The sequence below is a fragment of the Triturus cristatus genome, chromosome 3_1 (assembly GCF_964204655.1).
Source record: "Triturus cristatus chromosome 3_1, aTriCri1.1, whole genome shotgun sequence".
In the NCBI taxonomy this organism is placed as follows: domain Eukaryota; kingdom Metazoa; phylum Chordata; class Amphibia; order Caudata; family Salamandridae; genus Triturus; species Triturus cristatus.
This window is the reverse complement of record NC_140583.1, coordinates 855,797,372-855,817,494: the sequence shown is the minus strand read 5'-3', so window position 1 is coordinate 855,817,494 and position 20,123 is coordinate 855,797,372. Positions and strand designations below refer to the sequence as shown.

The following is a 20,123-nucleotide window of genomic DNA, read 5'->3' as shown; positions in this document are numbered from 1 at the left end:
TTCTTGTAATGGTTGAGGCTGCTTTGTCTTACATGGCTGTGAAAGGAAAACAGTGCTGCAGTAACTTCCTTCGATAAAGCGCAGCTCTTTACCTGAAGATGTAAACGGAGGTCCCAATCTAGCCACGCCCCCGATGATTTACCTTATCATGATGTAAAATCCAAAACCTAAACAAATGTCGTGAATTGTGTAGGGTGGTGGACTCAGTATTTATCAGGGGGTAAAATCAGGAGCAAAAATTTCAAATTGCTGCAGATCGGCACATATAAAATCTCCCTGCTTCCACGGACAGAGTAAATCTACAGTCACGCGCACATACATACATCATACGCTAGGGCCCATCACACTAAATTCACGCTATTACTCTATCCACACTGAATATAGGAGAAAAAAACCTAAACCAATCTGCATCTACAATGAGGTCAATGAGACCATAAAATTACTGTCCTGAGTCATGATTTAAAACATGGGAAATACATTTGGAACTCAATAATTGACAAAGAATAAACACCCGACACTGAAATTCAAACAATGCTTGTTTATCTAAATTAATTCAAATGGAAAGTCAATCATTAGCGAAATTATCATTCTCATAGTTACCTATTCTAGCTAAAAGGGTCAGGACAGATCTCTCAGTAAAGTCTCTCGAGCTGCCGTCCTCAGCATGGGTAACGTCCAAACGCGATGACCATCAGGAAAGAATGAATGAACAAACGAACGAATGACAACCTGGACCCTCTCTAGTCTAACATATTTATAGAGTATGTTGCGAACAAAAGTTACAAACAAAAATTGGATATCCGATGAGCCACTGAGCAGAGCGAACAGGAAAGGAAGTCTCTCGGTTACATTTAGAAAACCTCCGCTCAGGAAAAATCACAAAAATAAAAAGACGGAAGAAGGAAACTCGAGTTTGCAAATGTTACTTTCGTAAATGTTCTTCCTTGATATCTTAGCAGAGCCACCGCAGACTGGACAATGTTCATTGTGCTTTATCCTTGTCCAAGGCCAGCTGGAATCGTTCCCAGAGCTGCTGTCCTCACAGAAGATTTTCTAAGCAGGCAAAAGCTATGGTCAGGTGACTCTCGACCATGTTCAGCAAGGCCTCTCGTCAAAATTCAATCACTCGAGTGCAGGCTGTAAATGGCAGCCATCTTGTTTTAGGCCAAAACAGACCATCTTAATTAAAAGAAACACAAAACATCGTTACCACAGCATAATGATTAAACAGTGTTAATCCCCACTAATACCCTTATGTGTATGTAGTTATCTAGCCGTTTGCAACGCAATAAAGCATTAGTACACATTCTTTTAAAAAACGTTTGTGCTTTAAACAAATAGCACTTTGCGACATTCATTTAATAGGACCCGCACGTTATTACTAAGCAACATAAATGCATTCCCACATGTAGTTTCTCTCATTAGTAATGTTGATTAGTCAGGACAAACCTAATAATTAGTAATTATAAATTAATAATTTTAGTCATAACATATAGACAAAACTGGAGCTTAAAACTCGATAAATTTTCAACAGAAAACTCTGCTCCAGCAATCCCCCCTTTGGTGATATCTTATCACCACAAAAACCAACCCAAAAAACAAATTTAAGACCCAATTTTTAGGAGAAATTGAAAATGTCTTTTATAACACAACATTAAACACCAGACTCCCTCACATCATCCCTCTTTGTCTCCAAGTAAACACTCTCCCTCATCTCTTCTAATTCTATTTCTTGTGGGTCTCTCCTTGGCCTTTTTCGTTTCTTTTCTTCATTTTCTCTAGTTATTCTCTTTTTCCCTCCCCTGTTTTTACAACACAAACACCCCAATCTTAGTAACAATAAAGCAACAATTATGCAAGTCAATGGAAATAAAATTTTACCAATAATGGTACTACCTATTGTAGCAATAAAACTCTTAACAGCAACTATCTTATTAGCTATTTTAGTCCAGATACTTGCAGCTTCCAGTGGTACTAATTCTTCATGCAAATCAGTAATATTTTTGATATAGACTTTCAGGTCTTTGCTTTCGTCAGGAATGTAAGTGCAACAATGTTGAACTTTCAGCATTCCACAGACTCCACCCTCCTTGGCCAATAGAATATCAAGGGCAAGTCGATTTTGCATAGACATGGCACGTACGGCAATCATCTCCGTATTTACCAAAAGAAACCCTCCAGCGGTACTTGTCGATAAGCGATCCACCACTGTTGACAGTTTCCGAATCCCATATGCATTTAAAGAAATTCCCACTGCTGGAATTAAAGCTCCAAATATATCACCAACTATTTCCGACCAAGTTTCTCACTTAAAACGTGTTAGTAAATTAATATGTTCTACATCTTCTATTCTATCTATATGAAAAATCTTTGGAAAAACCAGGCCCACATAACACGTGCCATACCAATGGTCAGGCAACTTTCTAATAAGCCTTGTTCCCACAAACATAATACACTCCTGGGAAAACTGGATCCTCTCCACCTTTAAAACCCCATCCTGTTGCAATGAAGAATGTATCATAACACTCACTAGTCCCAACAAAATATGTATCGTATTGGGATTTCTTTCTAGTAATGCATAGCTTACCCTTCTGTGGTGCATCTAAAGCTAAAGTTGGACTAGCCCCATTCCTCAATTCCTTTCCCATCTCAATGTCCCAAATTGTCTCACTCACTTTATATTTCCCTGCCTTTTCATGCATGCTCATTCTCCTTTCCTCTACCATGTTTAGGAAAGCCTTCTCTTCTTCTTTCAAACTGCAAGTTAAACTGTTCTTAAAAATGTAATCTAATGTTAATTCTTCTTTCTCAATAAAAATCTCACCAAAAATGTTAGCTACTTTAGCTGGATTCAGCTTTTTGTTCATAGGCAATTGCCCAAAAATGTTATCCTTGTTAGACATCTCATAATCTATTTTCCCTAACAAATAAAAAACACTACTTAGCACACTACATGAAATTCCATACGTAGCTGGTAAATGGTGATAAGTAACACCCTCTGAAACGGATGCAGGTAATTGCATACAGACGTAGCAATCCCTAACTTCCATTGTCTTTACGTATTCGTACAATAACTTTGAAAAAACATTGCTAGAAAAATCATTAATCGACCTATCTTTATGTATGTAAATGTTACTAATTCTAGTTGGAACTACCTTTTGTGAACTCTTTTCTACATCGGTCACATTCTCAGTATGTATTCCAAAAGTACCTATTGTAACTCTAAAAGTAACTAATAAAGCTAATACACCCCATAATAGCATTAATAATCCAGTACAGCAGCAGCACATTCTACACCATCTTTTCAAGAAGGCACATCTACTTTGATTATTTTCTGTGTTAGCCATTTTACTACTTTGGCAGTGTCTTTTTACTTAGCCTCTTCTACTCCACTACTGAAACACTAGAGCACTAGATTATTTCAAACAGCTAATTTCAGATTTTCTTCTTTCACTTTTCCAAGTGACTTCTTTAGTTCACTCAATTTGGATTTTCATCACTTTTCACTTCTTCTTCAGCAACATCAAATTGTATCAGATCATCAACAACATCCTGAGCATCTGACTCTTCTCCAATGTCAGTCAAGATAACTTTCAGGATTCCAACAGTTTTCTCCTTTACGTATGGCCCCCTCTGGATTTCCTTGACTTTCTGCCTCTTCACCTTCAGACAGTGCCACGTACGTCCATTCCGGTGACCTATTCTTCTGGTTAGGTTTTCTGATTCTCTTGATCTCCTCTGGTTCTTTTGTAGCCTTTTGTTTTTCACCCTTTGCTTGATTCTGACTCGACACCTCGTTCACTTGTTCAGCTTTCGATGAATTTGCTCGTGTCAATCTGTATCTTAGCCTCTTTATCCTGTTAGGCCAAAGATCTCCTCTCACAACCCTTTTTGGTCTCACTTCTTTATTATTTCTCTCTCCAATCCAGGTTCTCTTTCTCAGAACTCGACCCTCTGATTTCTCATTCTCACTCTCATCTGATTCTGTCTCAATTGCCTCTTGTTCTTCAACAATTTTCTTTCGCTCCACAGTCTTTTCCACTACTGATTGAGATTTCCCTATTTCTGTCCCTCCTCGGGTCTCCGACTCGCAATCTTCTTGCTGTCTACTTGTCCCTTCACCTAACTTATCAGGAATGTTCCCTACACCTCCTCGGGGGTCTTCCGCAATCTGTTCCTCTCTAACTTCTTCTGACCCTGCTTCTTCAGGTGTAATCTCAAGTGGATTCTCAACCTCTTCATCTGATTCAGTTGTAGTCACTGTGGAACTGCCTTTTTCTCTTCTTTCCTCCCGACTGCTTGTTGGAACTTCAGGCACTCTTACAGAATCTGATCTCTCCTCTGAAACTCTCAATGTTTCTCTTGAAGCTTCTCTTGGAAAGAAAGAATCACCTGACTCTCTTTCTTCTTCACCCCTTTCAGGATTCTTCCTTCTTCTCACTGGTTCAGTTTCTGCATCATCACTAGAATCTGACTCTTCAAAATACTCCTTACCAGTCCCTTCTTTTGGATTTGGAACTCTCAGAGTATGACTAGCATGCACCCAGTTTTTCACACCGGCACACTTTACTGCAGTTGTCGTAGTCAGAATAACTTGTCTTGGCCTTCCCCACCTTGGAACCAAGCAATTTCTTCTTCTGTGCACCTTAATCCTCACCCAGTCCCCTGGACTCAGATCATGGGCTTGCCTCTTCTCAAGTGTGGTAGCGTCTCCTCCAACCTGGTGAAACACAGAATGAACTGCGTCAGCCAGGCCTTTACAGTAATCCAAAATCATGTCATCAGTTATTGTCATCAACTTGTTGACAGGCACGAAAGCATGTCTCATCGTACGTCCCATTAAGATTTCGTGCGGACTCAAACCTGTGGTTCTATCTGGAGTAGACCTAATTGTCATCAACACTAGAGGCAAGACATCAGGCCATTTCATTCCAGTGGCTAAACACATCTTACCAATTCGGTTCTTTATTGTGCCATTCATCTGTTCAACGATTCCAGAAGCCTCTGGTCTGTATGCACAATGAAGCTTCTGCTGTATGCTCAATGCTTCACAAATCAAACCCATGAGCTCATTATAGAAGTGTCCACCTCTATCAGACTCAATTGTCACTGGGAACCCGTACCTAGGAATCAACTCTCTTAACAGTAACTTTGCAACTGTTATTCCATCATTTCTCCTAGTCGGATAGGCCTCCACCCATCTTGAGAACAAACAGACTACCACTAGAACATACCTTAATTTGTTCACTTGGGGCATCTCAATGAAATCTATTTGCATTCTGGTAAAAGGACCTCCCTCTCTGCCTATTGTTCCTAGACTCACCACTCGCTTTTTCCCAGTATTGAACTGTTGACAAATCAAACATCTTTGACAGATGCTCTCTGCAATCAACCTGAACTTTGCATTGTACCAGGTTTGTTTAAAAGACCTGATCATCGCATCCCTCCCCAGATGTTCCTGGCCATGATACATTCTTGCCATTGTCGACAGCATAGAGTTAGGCATGACTGGTCTACCATCTCTATAGATCCAAACATGATCAGTCTCTCTTGGGGCACAACCTGCCTTGATCCAATCTCTCATTTCCTCATCTCCTGCCTCATCCTGCAACTGTTTCACTTCATCCCACGTTTCTAGGACATTAGTAAACATCACAGAACAAAAAGACATTTCCTTTTCTCGTGCCCTATTGATCGATTGATTTGTTTTCGCACAATACTGTGCTGTCATTGGCAAATCTATTACCAAGAGTAACAAAATCATCTCCTTGTCCATGAGCAGCACACTTCACAACTGCTAGTTCTTTAGGCAGCTGTATCGCCTCAAGCAACTTTCCAATCACTCAGCATTCTTTATTGGAGTCCCACTCGACGTCAAGAAACCTCTCTGTAGCCATAGCTGGCCAAAGTCATGAACGACTCCAAATCCGTACTGACTATCAGTCATCACAGTCACTCTCAGATTCTTCCCAATTTTGCAAGCTTTCGTCAATGCCACTAATTCAGCCACTTGAGCAGATCTCACTCCATTCAAAGGCGAAGCTTCCATAACTTCTGAAACTTTGCACACTGCATATGCTGCACTTAGTACACCATCATCAGTCCTCAAACATGATCCATCCACAAACAACACATGATCACTCTCAGGCAATGGCAAATCTCTTATGTCTGGTCTTGGTTTTGTGCAGTAATCAAGCACATCCAAACAATCATGATCAACATCATCTCCAACATTCACATTTTCAGCATCTGGTAAAAGTGTCGCTGGATTCACATTCACACATCTCTCAAGAGTCACATTTGATGCTCCCAGAATGATTTTCTCATATTTAGTCAGCCTACTATGTGACATGTACTGAGTCCTGCTTCTTGTCAAAAGAATTGCCACATCATGAGGTACGAATACCCTTACAGGATATCCCATTATTATACCCTCACTCTGTTCCAAGCTTCTGCATGTAGCAGCTACTGCTTTCAGACAACCTGGCAAACCCACAGCTACGGGGTCAAGTGTCGATGAGAAGTACGCAATCGGCCTTCTCAATTGTCCATGCTTCTGAATTAACACTGAAAGTGCACCACCATTTCTCTCACTGCAGTACAACTCAAACTCTTTCTCATAGTCTGGCATTCCCAAAGCAGGGGCTTCACACATTCTGCTCTTCAACTCTTCAAATGCTGCCATTTGTTCTCCATCCAGTTCCAATGGGTCTCTCACCTCACTCTTGGTCAACTTAATCAGTGGCTTTGCTATCAGGGAGAAATTACTTATCCACTGACTACAATAACCCACCATCCCCAGAAACATCCTCACTTCTCTCTGGGTCATTGGGGCTCTCATTCCTCTGATAATTTTGATCCTGTCATCGGTCACCTTTCTCAGACCCTTTTCAATATTTTCGAATTTCTTTTTGGCCTCCTCTAAATTCCCCTTTCCTTTTCCCGCATATCTTGGCCTATTTCCTGGATTATTTGCCTGTTCCACCAACTGTGCTTCTTGTCTCTCAGCAACTTTCACCTGTGCCCACATTGCCTTTTCTTTCAGCTTTCTCTGTTTGGCTTCAATCTCATCACTGAAGTATTTTGCATGTCTCAAGATTTCACCAATCCACTGTATGCTCACGTATTCTCTCACTGATTTCAGGTCTCAAACCATATACAAATCTGTATACAAAATGACTCAAATCCTTATCACCCAGGTGTTCATCTCCACTGAACTGTTTGAAAGCCAGTATTAGCCTTTCGTAAAAAGCATGAACTGATTCTTTTGCTTCCTGATGTGTTCGATCTATCTTAACCCAGTCTGTCTCTTTCGGGGGTACTTTATTTTTCAGGAACACAATTACCTGATCATATTTTTTCATAACCTCTGAATCTGGTGCTCCTGTTTTCGGATCTCTTGGATACTCCTTAGCAGGCCAATCTACAACTATCTTACACTCTGCCCACAAGTCTGCTGGAACAATTATATCAAACAGACTATTCAGGTCAATCCACAGCACTTTTGACAATTTCACAAACCTGTCTACCTGCCTATACCACTCGACGGGCTTTTCTCTCAATCGAGGGAAATCATTCGTAAATGATAAAATATCCTGTCTAGTCCATGGGACATGTACATATCCACCTCCAGGAATCTCTCTCATAGGATAAGCATCCACTATTTTTTCCTTTTCTCTCATGGGAAAAGTTGAGTAAGTCCTGTCCACTGAATCTTCTCTTTTCTTGTACCATCTATCCTTCCACTTTTCTACATCACTCCATTTTCGCAATAAGGCAATCATTTCCTTAATCTGTCCTGTTCTACCAGCACCATTCAGATTCTCAATATCTTTGTCCGTAAAATCCATCCTATAAGACTTCTGCAAAGCCTTCACCTTATCTATATCAACTCCTTGTTCACTCGCTATTGCTCTTAACCTGTCATGTGTACTCTTAGCCCTCCAGGTGATGCTTTTACACATAAATAATAACTCTCCATCATGATGGTTTTTGAGTATATCTGTAGGAATTGTCCCTGCAATAAGCTCCTCCAATTCTATGCGTAACCTGGCTACATCAATTGCCTGTGAATCTTTATCTCTCCTTTGAAGAACCTTCAACCAATCATTCAAATCCTCAGCTGTTATTTCAGTAGATTTCTTCACTGTACTCACTTGTTCTGTCATCCTTTGTGGTTCCAAAATCGTTCCTCCCAAACAACCAGTATTCAATCCTGAATTAGGCTGCACATCTAATCCTCCACTACAGACATTATGTCTCAACTGTCTCAAATTATTTCCTCCTGTTCTTGTTCCTGATTCCTCCAAAATGCAAGTACCAACCAAACCATTTCCAACATAAGGAACTGTCAAACTATTTTCACCCATTCTTTGTTTATCAAAAATAGGCACAACCGGACCAATCGTTACAGGTACCGTAACTGCTTCAAGATTTTTCGTCAGCTCTCGTATTTTCTCAGTCAGCTCAGATGTGGTTCTGGCTAACTCTCTCGTTTTCTCGTCACTGACTCGATTCTCTCTCTCTCGCTCTCTCTCTCTCTCCCTTTCCGTGAAAGAGCTACCACTTTTCAAATCAGGTGTCACAACCTCAGTTTTAATAATCCGCAAAGTATCTCTTACGGGAGTAACAGCTGGCGTACTCTCTTCTGGTTCTGGTCTATACGGCGGTGGTCTCTTGTAAATCATGTCATCCAAGACCTCATCCTCATAATCATTAGCTCCATACCTTCTCTCTTCTGCATTAGGCACCCTTTCTGTAGCCTTCCTCTCTTCCTTCTCATCAACTGTCCTCATAGGATATAATCCTTCTGACATACTAGCATCTCGCCATCTCCTCATTCGATCATGATGAGTTTCACGATCATATTTCCTCCCAAAAAAGTACCTATAGTTGCCTCCACTGCTCTGCTTTTCTCGCTCATGCACCTCATCTTCCCATTCTACCAACGCCTCAGACTGTGTCGGCCTTGGTCTAGGCTCTAGACACATAATTTTCTCCCGTAAATTTCTTAACACGGCCAAATTAAATGAACCATGTTCCGGGAATGCTAAGACACCATCGTCCTTAGTATACTTAGCCCAGTTCTCCAACCATATACAGGTATGATACCCATATTTCGCAACCATAAAGGATGCAGGAGTTTTCGTCGGAGGTAGCAATTCACCCTCTCTGGTTATTACATTTTTATCCTTGTCGAACCACCTTTTTATTTTACCGAACAAGGATTTTTTCTTCTTTTCCTCCGGTTGGTAATACATTTTAACGTTTACCAGTATTCTCTAGTCCCATCCGTACAGTTGCGGATCTTTTGTCCAATAACAGCGCGACTCACACCAACGCACCAATCCTGGAGCGTCTACGTCACAGGGTGACTCCTTCCAATCCCTGCGCGGCTCACACCAACGCACCAATCCTAGCGCGAGCACTGTTCTGATCCACTACCCAATCAGAGCGCGGTCTGTATGACGTCAGCAGTCGCTGCAGTCGCTTCTGCTCCTGTCTCCTGTCACTTGTCTACCCCTCCTTTACAAAGCCTTCTCAGTAGACTTCGTTTCAAATTCTACAAAATCTATTAGTTACAACATATAAACATCTCCATTGTCTGTTTCGCTAACCACAGAATAGTAAAGAAAATTCACACAAGAATCCCGCTTCTTCCTAGAACAGCGCTTACCTCTGCTCCACTACGGAATTATTACTTTCGTTGACACAGTAGCACATCCCTCTACTCTGCCCTTCTAACATGCATCCATTAACTGTTTCCTCTAGGACTGCTCCAAAGAGTCTTACAATCAACTAAATGCTCATACATTCACGCACTTTCACACCAGAAAATGTAGCACATGCACACAGAATCCTGCCTTTCCCGAGAACAGCGAACAATCTGTCCCACTACAGAATTATAACACACGTTAACCAAGCAGCACTTACCTCTGCCCAGTCCTTCAGACAAACTCAGAGAATATCTATTACTCCTCCCGCGATAAGCTTTAACGGCAAACCTTACGGATCCCTGGGACTTAAGACCAGAGTTTCACAGATAACCTTCGCTACCATACGCACTCCTTTTATACCGAAATATGTCCCTAATAGTAACACACGACGATGTCACTGATTCCGAACCCAGACAATGTGACGCGCAACTTCAATTGTCACACGTTTTTCCTGCATACATACAGGTAATTCCAACAATCCCGTTTTTCCCGAGAGCAGCACTCACTTCCCTCTGCCCTACTACGGAACTGTCACCAGCTCCCAAGTTCCAGAAGCACTACATAAAACTCAATACGACGACTTCAACATATAGTATTAGTACATATACCAACATAAATCAATAATCAATGAATCAAAAGCCAATGTACAAGCAATCTAATCTGATCAAGACAATAATCAAACCATCATACTGCTACCAGGAAACTGCTGCAGATCGGCACATATAAAATCTCCCTGCTTCCACGGACAGAGTAAATCTACAGTCACGCGCACATACATACATCATACGCTAGGGCCCATCACACTAAATTCACGCTATTACTCTATCCACACTGAATATAGGAGAAAAAAACCTAAACCAATCTGCATCTACAATGAGGTCAATGAGACCATAAAATTACTGTCCTGAGTCATGATTTAAAACATGGGAAATACATTTGGAACTCAATAATTGACAAAGAATAAACACCCGACACTGAAATTCAAACAATGCTTGTTTATCTAAATTAATTCAAATGGAAAGTCAATCATTAGCGAAATTATCATTCTCATAGTTACCTATTCTAGCTAAAAGGGTCAGGACAGATCTCTCGGTAAAGTCTCTCGAGCTGCCGTCCTCAGCATGGGTAACGTCCAAACGCGATGACCATCAGGAAAGAATGAATGAACAAACGAACGAATGACAACCTGGACCCTCTCTAGTCTAACATATTTATAGAGTATGTTGCGAACAAAAGTTACAAACAAAAATTAGATATCCGATGAGCCACTGAGCAGAGCGAACAGGAAAGGAAGTCTCTCGGTTACATTTAGAAAACCTCCGCTCAGGAAAAATCACAAAAATAAAAAGACGGAAGAAGGAAACTCGAGTTTGCAAATGTTACTTTCGTAAATGTTCTTCCTTGATATCTTAGCAGAGCCACCGCAGACTGGACAATGTTCATTGTGCTTTATCCTTGTCCAAGGCCAGCTGGAATCGTTCCCAGAGCTGCTGTCCTCACAGAAGATTTTCTAAGCAGGCAAAAGCTATGGTCAGGTGACTCTCGACCCTGTTCAGCAAGGCCTCTCGTCAAAATTCAATCACTCGAGTGCAGGCTGTAAATGGCAGCCATCTTGTTTTAGGCCAAAACAGACCATCTTAATTAAAAGAAACACAAAACATCGTTACCACAGCATAATGATTAAACAGTGTTAATCCCCACTAATACCCTTATGTGTATGTAGTTATCTAGCCTTTTGCAACGCAATAAAGCATTAGTACACATTCTTTTAAAAAACGTTTGTGCTTTAAACAAATAGCACTTTGCGACATTCATTTAATAGGACCCGCACGTTATTACTAAGCAACATAAATGCATTCCCACATGTAGTTTCTCTCATTAGTAATGTTGATTAGTCAGGACAAACCTAATAATTAGTAATTATAAATTAATAATTTTAGTCATAACATATAGACAAAACTGGAGCTTAAAACTCGATAAATTTTCAACAGAAAACTCTGCTCCAGCATAGGGTGGTGGACTCAGTATTTATCAGGGGGTAAAATCAGGAGCATATTCTGTGACTGTAGGAACAGAGTACAATAAAGTGCTATATGGTGCCATTTTAAGAGTGTGAAGGTGAATGAACGAGGACAGTCACTTGATAAACAGAAGATCGTAGGATGTTCCCTAAATTTCCTTCCCATTTTGTCTTGTTAATATCCCACTAACTGCCATCGCGTTTCACAGTATTGGAAATGCCCCAGGAAAGTTCTGACATCTTGAAGTCACCTGTGTGCATTGAAATGCATCCAAGTCAGCATGGATTTTAGACTGACATGCCAACATTACATTACAGACATTACAACATTACAACACTGATTTGTGGTGAATCCTAGACCATGTGTTTAGTTTCTTCATACCTTATAAAGGGGTGAAGAATGAATGCATCGCAGAAAAGCAAATGTGAGGTAGTGAATGTGTTAATCCCCTTGCACTCAGTAAGTAGGATAGTGAATGCTCACATAGAAAAGTATTAATGATATAGAAATATATTTCCTATGAAAACCTTTTCTTTTTCTCCTACAGGGATGCACTATTTACACATGGAAGCCCCAATTCGTGTCATCCACAGAGATCTCAAGTCTAGAAACGGTAAGTAACCCTCGTATACTTTGTTTCAGAGTAGTCGATTTCATTGCAAAAAGTACCCACGTGGTAATGTACTTTTAGACATCCAGTAATGTTGGCTTATTTATTGTACATAGTAATTGCCTATCTCTTGTTTTGTCTGTTTGCAAATACGCATCAAATTCTTAATTTCTACACTATGTCTCGCTGCCAAGTTCTGTGGACTTTGATTCATTTAAACGAAATGCAGTGCCATCTTAAGGATTTTTTGGGGCTCCAGGCAGGACATATTTGAGGGCACCTGCTCATAACAACCCTGAATTTATCAGCTATTTTCTCCCCCGTGATTCCAGTCAATACTTAATTATATGTGACATTTTCAGCATGCAGGCAAGCCGAAAGTTCAACCTGCCTAACGTCCAGCATCCAAACATTATCTAAAGAAAATTCCAAGACGCCCTTATAAAGCCTTTTATTCCTTTTTGCACCTGTAGTGTGTATACATATTATATTTGGCCCACATTCTATGTTGAAATATGTGTTTAATCGAACTGTTTCTCTCACTGTATTAGCAATTAGTGAATGTCTAGTGAACTGGTGCATAATTTGGAAATAAGACCTATGCTCATAGTACTAAAAACTGTAGCTTAATTATGGGTATTCAATTGGGCCTCTCACTTGATACCCATAAATGAATGGATACATAAGAGTAGACGCCATCCCACGTACCGCCTCGAACGGACAGAGATGATGCCTCACACCCACCTACTCTATAGGAGGGAAAGGGAGCTCCCAACTGCTACCCGCCACTCGAGTGACTTTGTCGGGCATGGTCAAGGGCAACTAAAAGTATGGGCTGGACACCTCGGGTCACAAGGAGCACGCCGCTCTGGGAGGGGGCATGGTTCAAAGCGCTCGAAAAGCTCAAAGGCTGGGACTTGGGATCTCCTAGGGATCTCCACAGTAGGGCATGTCACAGAAAACGGTGAACTCAAGAAGTGGGCAAAGGTCAAACAGAATTATGAACTGGCTGATTCACAATTTCTCAAGTATGCAAAACTGCGCCATGCTTGGCAGAAAGAGACTATTGCGAGTGGCCAACTCCCGGAATATGCTCCTCTGGAAGGTAGGCGACTGCAAGAGGAATAACCCACCAGGCGGTCTCCTTTACTTATAAAACTATCAACAATAATATTCCGGATGGACTAGTGGGGCTTAGAGCATGTTGGGAGAGGGAGGTGGGATCCCAGGAGGATAAAGACTGGGAGGCAGCGCTAATGCACACTAGAGAGGTAGCCATAAAGTCAAGGCTTCGCTTGATTCAACTTAAGATACTACATCGCACATATTATATGATCGAGATCGGCTACACAGAATGCGGCGGGTTGACTCACATTCCTGTCTGACTTGCTCTGGGGATAACAGCGACTTTTTCCATACGGTCTGGGACTGCCCCGAGATACAATTGTATTGGACGCAGTTACTTAAGCTACTGGGAGAAGTCCAAGGGTTGATGCTGCCCATAGAGCCCCGTTTTGTGCTACTGGGGATACCAACTGACGTAGATGTCACTAGAGCACAACTAACCTTCATCTCATTGGGTTTGGTAGTTGCTAAAAGGGATATAGCGCGGAGATGGGGGGGCAGAACGGCCCACCATACAGGAATGGACTAGGGGAATGGACTTATATATGGTGGCCGAACGTACCACAGCAGGGGATGTCCCCAAAAATTTCACAGTATCTGGGACCCATGGAGAAGATACAGTCATTATCGACTACAACACAAGGAACTCCCATGGTTGGGTCGAGTTGAGGACTGATGTAGGCAACATCACGAACGGACTCACAAGGTAGTTTTCACATCTCACAAACATCCACATGACGGACACGTGAAAATGAGGGTGGTGCTTGTTTTCAGAGGGAAGGGAATGTGGCTATGTTATCAAGGGACTTGCTTCTTATCAAAGATGTATAATCATCACAGACGTATCATGCAATAACTGGATTGTGCTAATTGTTCAGTTGGAAACAAATAAATAAATAATAAATAGAAAATTATGGGTATTCAAAATCACACATTAATTTCCATTTAGAACTGCCATTCTTGCTACAGCAATAAAATTCAAAGCACTACTCAGAAGTTTTACAATTTTACCAGGTGAAATGGGATTTTCTCCCTAATTTTCTTCCTCTGCATTTGTCCTCCTTTCCTGTTTCTATGTGCACACCTCCCTTGCTAGACAATAAGATAAATGAGGAGAGAGGAGACAGGAAAAGGAAAAAGAGGTGAAGAGAACAATAGATGGAGGTGAAGTAGAGAGAGAAGGGACAGATAGATAGATAGATAGAGGTGAAGTAGAGTGAGAAGGGACATAACGATAGAGTAGAGATAGACAGGTGAAGTGCGATGAGACATAAGGTAAAGGAAGAAAGGGGAGGCAGCCAGAAAGAAAGATATGCAGAAGTATGAAGAGGAAGATAAAAAGTGGAAGAGAGATAGATAAGGCTTCAGAGTGAGTGAGGTAGAGAGAGACAGAGATAGGGTAAGGAAGAGATAAGCCAGAGAGAGGTATGGGGTACACCAAAACAGGAAGTAGCGTGAGGCCGAGGTGGCTAGGTAAGGAGGTGTGGTAGTGAGTGATGTATAAAAATATGCAAGGTAGAGAGAAGCTAGGTAGTGAGAAAGGGTTAAAAAAGAAAAGGTATAGAAAGACAGATCATGTTTACGAGAGTAGTAAAAAAGAGCGAAAAATGGAGAGAGTGAAGGGTAGAAAGAGATTAGGTGTATAAAAAAGAGGTAAAGTACAGCAACAAAGACAAGGAAGAGAGAGGGATGAGGCTGGTGCAGAGGTAGAGAGAGGCAGAGACAGAGAGGTCGCATAGAGAAATGTAGGAAAAAAGACATATAAGTTGTGAGGAGGGATGGAAAGGGTGAGTTAAAATAGTGAAGGCGATGCAAAGAAAAATGAGAGTGTGAGGTGGTGAGAGAGATGAGGTAGAGGAAACGTGGCTGAAATAGAATGAGGCGAAGTCAGGTAAATTGAGAGGTAAGTTACAAGAGGGATAGAGGTGTAACAGAGAGAAATTAGATAGTCAAATAGATTCGAGGTGGGGAGTAATGTAAAGTACAAATAGAGGTCAGAGAGAGGCGGAGAGGGATGAGTTACAGAGGGAAGGAGTGAAAGAAAGAAGGACTGAAAGAAAGAGAGGTGAGGTAAAGAGAGAGCTGAGCGTGACAAAGTTAAAGTAGATGGGGAGAGATGCAGGAAAGTGAGATTGAAACAAGAGTGGTGAGATGCATTGTGGGAAGAGGTAGCAAGTGAGAGGGTAGAGAGGTAACGATGGAGGCACAGCAAATAACTCTGAAGTAGGCATGCTCAGCTGCAGCTCCTAATTAGGAGTAGGGCAGAGCAGCATCCCAGAGAAGGCTATTGTTCTGCCCAATTACAACTAGCCTGGTGTACCTGCACCCAGATTTCACATATGCAGTAAGACTAGATCAATTTGTACTCGCTGAAAATTTCAGCTGGTAAAAACATGTGCCAGTTGAGTTGCAGGTGCACCCATCTGACCCAATTATGGCACTTAGAACCTCAAAATGTTTCTCCTTACCAGTCCTCAGCCTCTTCTGTCCGCTGCCAGCCTCCTCGCCTACGCAGAGTGAATTTCTCCCAGGAATGGGGACGCTACTTGCAGATTTGGACCCAGTGATTCTGGGACCACAATTTATCCAGGGAACACTCTGCAGAACGGCCAAATTTAGATGTGGGGATACTAGCCAGAATCGTTGTTTTCAGCCATTCTGTATTCCCACACCTAACTCCGCACCACTCATAATCCAGCCTGTAATTATTAAAATGGCCGGGCATCTGGAACCTCAACTCTGGGTGTGTCCAAGGGTACTGTTGCTTTCTCAGTCTAGCTTTACTCGAAAAGAGACCACCCTTAATAGCTCCTGAGATATTTTGCAGAAACAACTATCCTGTTGTTTTGTATATTTTGTATGCACTTTACAAATGTGTTTGGCGAACTTGCTCAGCAGATGATTCATTTGTATGTTGCTTTGAATTGCTCCAAACCCTGAAGAAGCTGCTAAGATCCCTGCCGCACTCCATAGAGTGGTGGTACAGGGATTAATCATCTCACGCATGAATTATGGTAACTCCCTCTACTTAGGGAGTCCAAAATACGTCATCAATCGACTACAGGTGACACAGAATGCTGTGGCCCGGACTCTTTATAAAATCCCTAGGCAAAAATCAGCGACACCAGCATTGGCGGCTTTGCACTAGCTGCCAATACAAAAAAGAATTCAGCTCAAAACCCTGTGTCTTGTTCATCGAGCCGTCAACACAAGAGGCCCCAAGCTCATACAGAGCCAACTGACCCTTTACAGGCCGAAAAGAACATTGAGGTCAGATGGCCACAATCTACTGCTGGTTCCTAGGATTAAAAGAACGAGTTGTGGTGGGAGTTTGTTCGTATACCTGGCGCCTAACCTGTGGAATGTCCTACCAGCACATCTGAGATTGGACAAATCAGCACACTTTAGGAAAAATCTGAAAACCCATCTATTCTAGTCCTATTTTAGCTATGCAATTGTGCAAAGCAGAGGTTGTTACTAGCGCGGGGAGGCCCGTTGAGCAACCATGCACTATATAAATCGCAGTGACTATAATAGAATTTTCAATTTTGCTGGTTAGAGTTCCTTGCATTGTATTTCTTTCACATTTACAAAAAACAACGGCTCTTAAAAACACTAACCATCTTCTTTTGAACTGTTGCTTTCAACGTGGATCACTCCCACCCACCCTGAATACGTACTGGGCATAGCATTGCTAAACCCATCTACGGCAAACTGACAGAGGCTAGCCATGATCTCTTAAACTGCTTCCATCTTGCCAAAATGTCACATGCTATCACCCTTTTTCTTGTATCTTAAACCTGAAATAGTATCATTCTCCTGTACTTAATCTGAAGTTTTTTCCAACAACATGTTGCTTATCATGACCATGCTGCAAAGAATCTAAATAACTAAATGAATGTAAAAACCACATGCCCCCCCACCCCGCTCACTGCTGAAGTAGTCATCTGCTTTTCTGACCAGAGGGGGATGTATTTTGTATACCCTGCCTAAACTGACTATGTAAATCCATCACTACATGAAGTTCATTTTAATTCCCTTGAATATCTTTTTACAGGTCCCTTGATCAATACTCAGTCTGTTTTCAATAGTTCCATTGTGGTGAAACCTGCAAAATATAAAACAAAAACATTCTCCATGTGAGTCTGCCTCGTTTGAAATCTTGGCTCAAAGCTTTAGACTTGAACCTTGTTCTGATTGGTCATACGTTAATCATGGATGTACATAGTCATGTATTAACCAGTTGAAGTCATGGGTGTACATGAGCCATGAATTATTATCAAAACCTCAGCTATTGCAGAGTTTGATTGGATGCAAGGTAGCAGACACATCAGTAAAAAGTGTTAAGCAGCTGGTCCCAGGGCAGGACAGGCATTTCTCTAGTGGGCTAGAGCCCTTGGTGGCCATTTGCAGAAGCCTAGGGCCTTCCCTGGGGCCTCTGTCACTTCCTGAAGTTAATTGCAGCAGGCATGGAAGGCTTCAAGAGAGAGAGAAAGAGAAGGAGGGAGGAGGAAGATAGAGATAAATCATTCAGAGAGAGAAGAGAAGAAGAGAAGGAGAATAGATGGAGAGAGACAGTGCAAAACGACAAAGGGAGCGGGGCTAGATTGAGCATTTTTGTCAGAACTGCGTTTGATTCCCTAGTTTGACCATGGCTGGTCCTCCTGTAAAGTAGTATACAGTTGTGTTGTGGTGCAGTTGTATCAGGTGAATGGTACTTAGAGGATATCTGTATATAGATCATTGCAGTCATGTAAGTTGACATTTACAGTCCCAGTAGGTTTGTAATTGCACGTCACAAATAAGTTTTATTTCACTATGGATTGTCAGTTAATAAAGCGGCAACTGCATTCTTTACCCATCAGCCATGTTGATTGACTGTACCAGAGTGAAGTTAAGCAGATAGACCAACCATTTTTAGGACTTATCTGAGACAGAGCATGTGCCGTCCAATGTGACACATTTGGTTAGCTTACTGCCTACCCATTGCTTACTATTGGTTGGTTCATTATCACTCTCATTTTCTTACTTCTCTTTGTTCAGCGCATGTCAGCTCCTCTTCATGTGTTTGTCCCTCCCCTGGAGCTTGTCCAAAGTACTGCTTTTTTCTTCAGTGTGTGTCTTTCTATGGATTGCACTTTGAGAGGTATTTTATTTCTTTTAGTTGCTTGCCGTATTGTCATTGCTTGCCAATCATTATTGTTTTACCCGTCGTTTTTGCTTGCATGCTTCTCTCCCAATGCAATGTGTTGCTTCTCTTTTTTCCTTCCGCCCCTCCCATATTGTGTTTCTTGCTCCGTCTCTCCCACCTCCTCCCGGGTTGCTTGCCCCATCCCTCCCAACTCCCTCCTGCATAGTGTTGCTTTCCTTGTTCCCCTTCTGCATTGTGTTGCTTGCCGCGTGCCACCTGCCAAAAAAAGCGCCATGACCCTGTCAGCTCTAGCCATGTCATAGCGCTTTTTCTCTTAACTTTCAGCCATGCTGCACAGTATCTTTGCTGCTATACAACGTGGCTAAAAGACATTGACAAAGCCAGTAGCGCTAGAATAGGCAAGATCTATTGGCTTTAACAGTGCTTTTGTAACTTCTGAGGTGCAACAAAATGACTTTGAAGGTAAGAACATTTGGGGTTATTTTGAGAGTATAAAATAGGCTTGAGCAAAGTTTTCCAAAGTGAATCGGAAACTGAATTTAATGTGTCATCCGCAAGTCAAGTTCAAATTTGGGTGCTTGAAACATTAATCATGGTGCTTCAAAGCACAGTTATCAAGTTACTAAAGGCTGTAGAGAGTAGAACGATTGTGGGCTGAGGAACGAAATAGGGAGTGAGGCTTGAAGGCTAAACAAAGTACACAGGGCAGTTTACACAGCACAACACAATAAACAAGGCTGAAGGAGGTGAGCAACTTGTTACAAGGAAGAATATTACGTAGGCTGAGTGATGTAAAACAGGATAGTAGATTTATTCATCAAGTTTACTTCCTTGTTAGTTGGTTACAGGAAACAAGTTAGATCCATATTAGGCCCCACCAGGAGCAGCCTCCTTGCTGCTCAGCCCATCCATTCCAACTGAATCTCTCTCCAACTCAAACACTCCAAACATTCCAATTACATCAGCGATGGCTGAGCAGCAAGGCAGAGGACATCAATAGGGAGGATGCACTAATCAAGTAATAAATCACAACACAACTGAACACCAAAATCCCACAGTTGTTCTACATTTGCTGTTGGGTAGTTCGGGGGATTTACCCTAATCTTCCACCCAAGGCAGGGGTGCAGAGAGCATCAATAGGCACATGGATTGTATTTTTTTAAGCAAGAGGCCAGATTGGGGGTTTCCCTCCCAAACTGCCCAAACCAGGGGCCAGAAAGGCCACAGGACACATAGGGACATATTCTTCTATTAAAAGGAATTTGTGAGGTGGCCATGTCGTCCTCGCATCTAAATGCCCCGCCATCACATCCCCTAGACAGAATTTCTGTGACAGCAAATTGGAGGGTGGAGGGGAACCCTAATCTACCCAACTCCAGAGGGCAGAAAGCTCACTAGACATCAGTGTTTGGTGACAGGAAACGGAATTGGAACAGAGGGCAAACCCATTCTAGAATTAGGCTGGCCTCCTCTACCCCCATGCATCATACAGTCTTTCT

General features: G+C 41.9%; 1 protein-coding gene across 6 annotated transcripts in view; it reads left to right on the top strand.

Moving 5' to 3' along the window:
- Positions 1 to 20,123, top strand: part of MAP3K20 (mitogen-activated protein kinase kinase kinase 20) — an 839,253-nt gene that overhangs the window by 349,502 nt on the left and 469,628 nt on the right. For all 6 annotated transcript variants that reach the window (XM_085645276.1, XM_085645278.1, XM_085645277.1 and 3 more), the window contains exon 5: positions 12,285 to 12,350. In XM_085645276.1, coding sequence (XP_085501402.1) covers positions 12,285 to 12,350 — 66 coding nt within the window. The remainder of the gene's footprint in view (positions 1 to 12,284; positions 12,351 to 20,123) is intronic.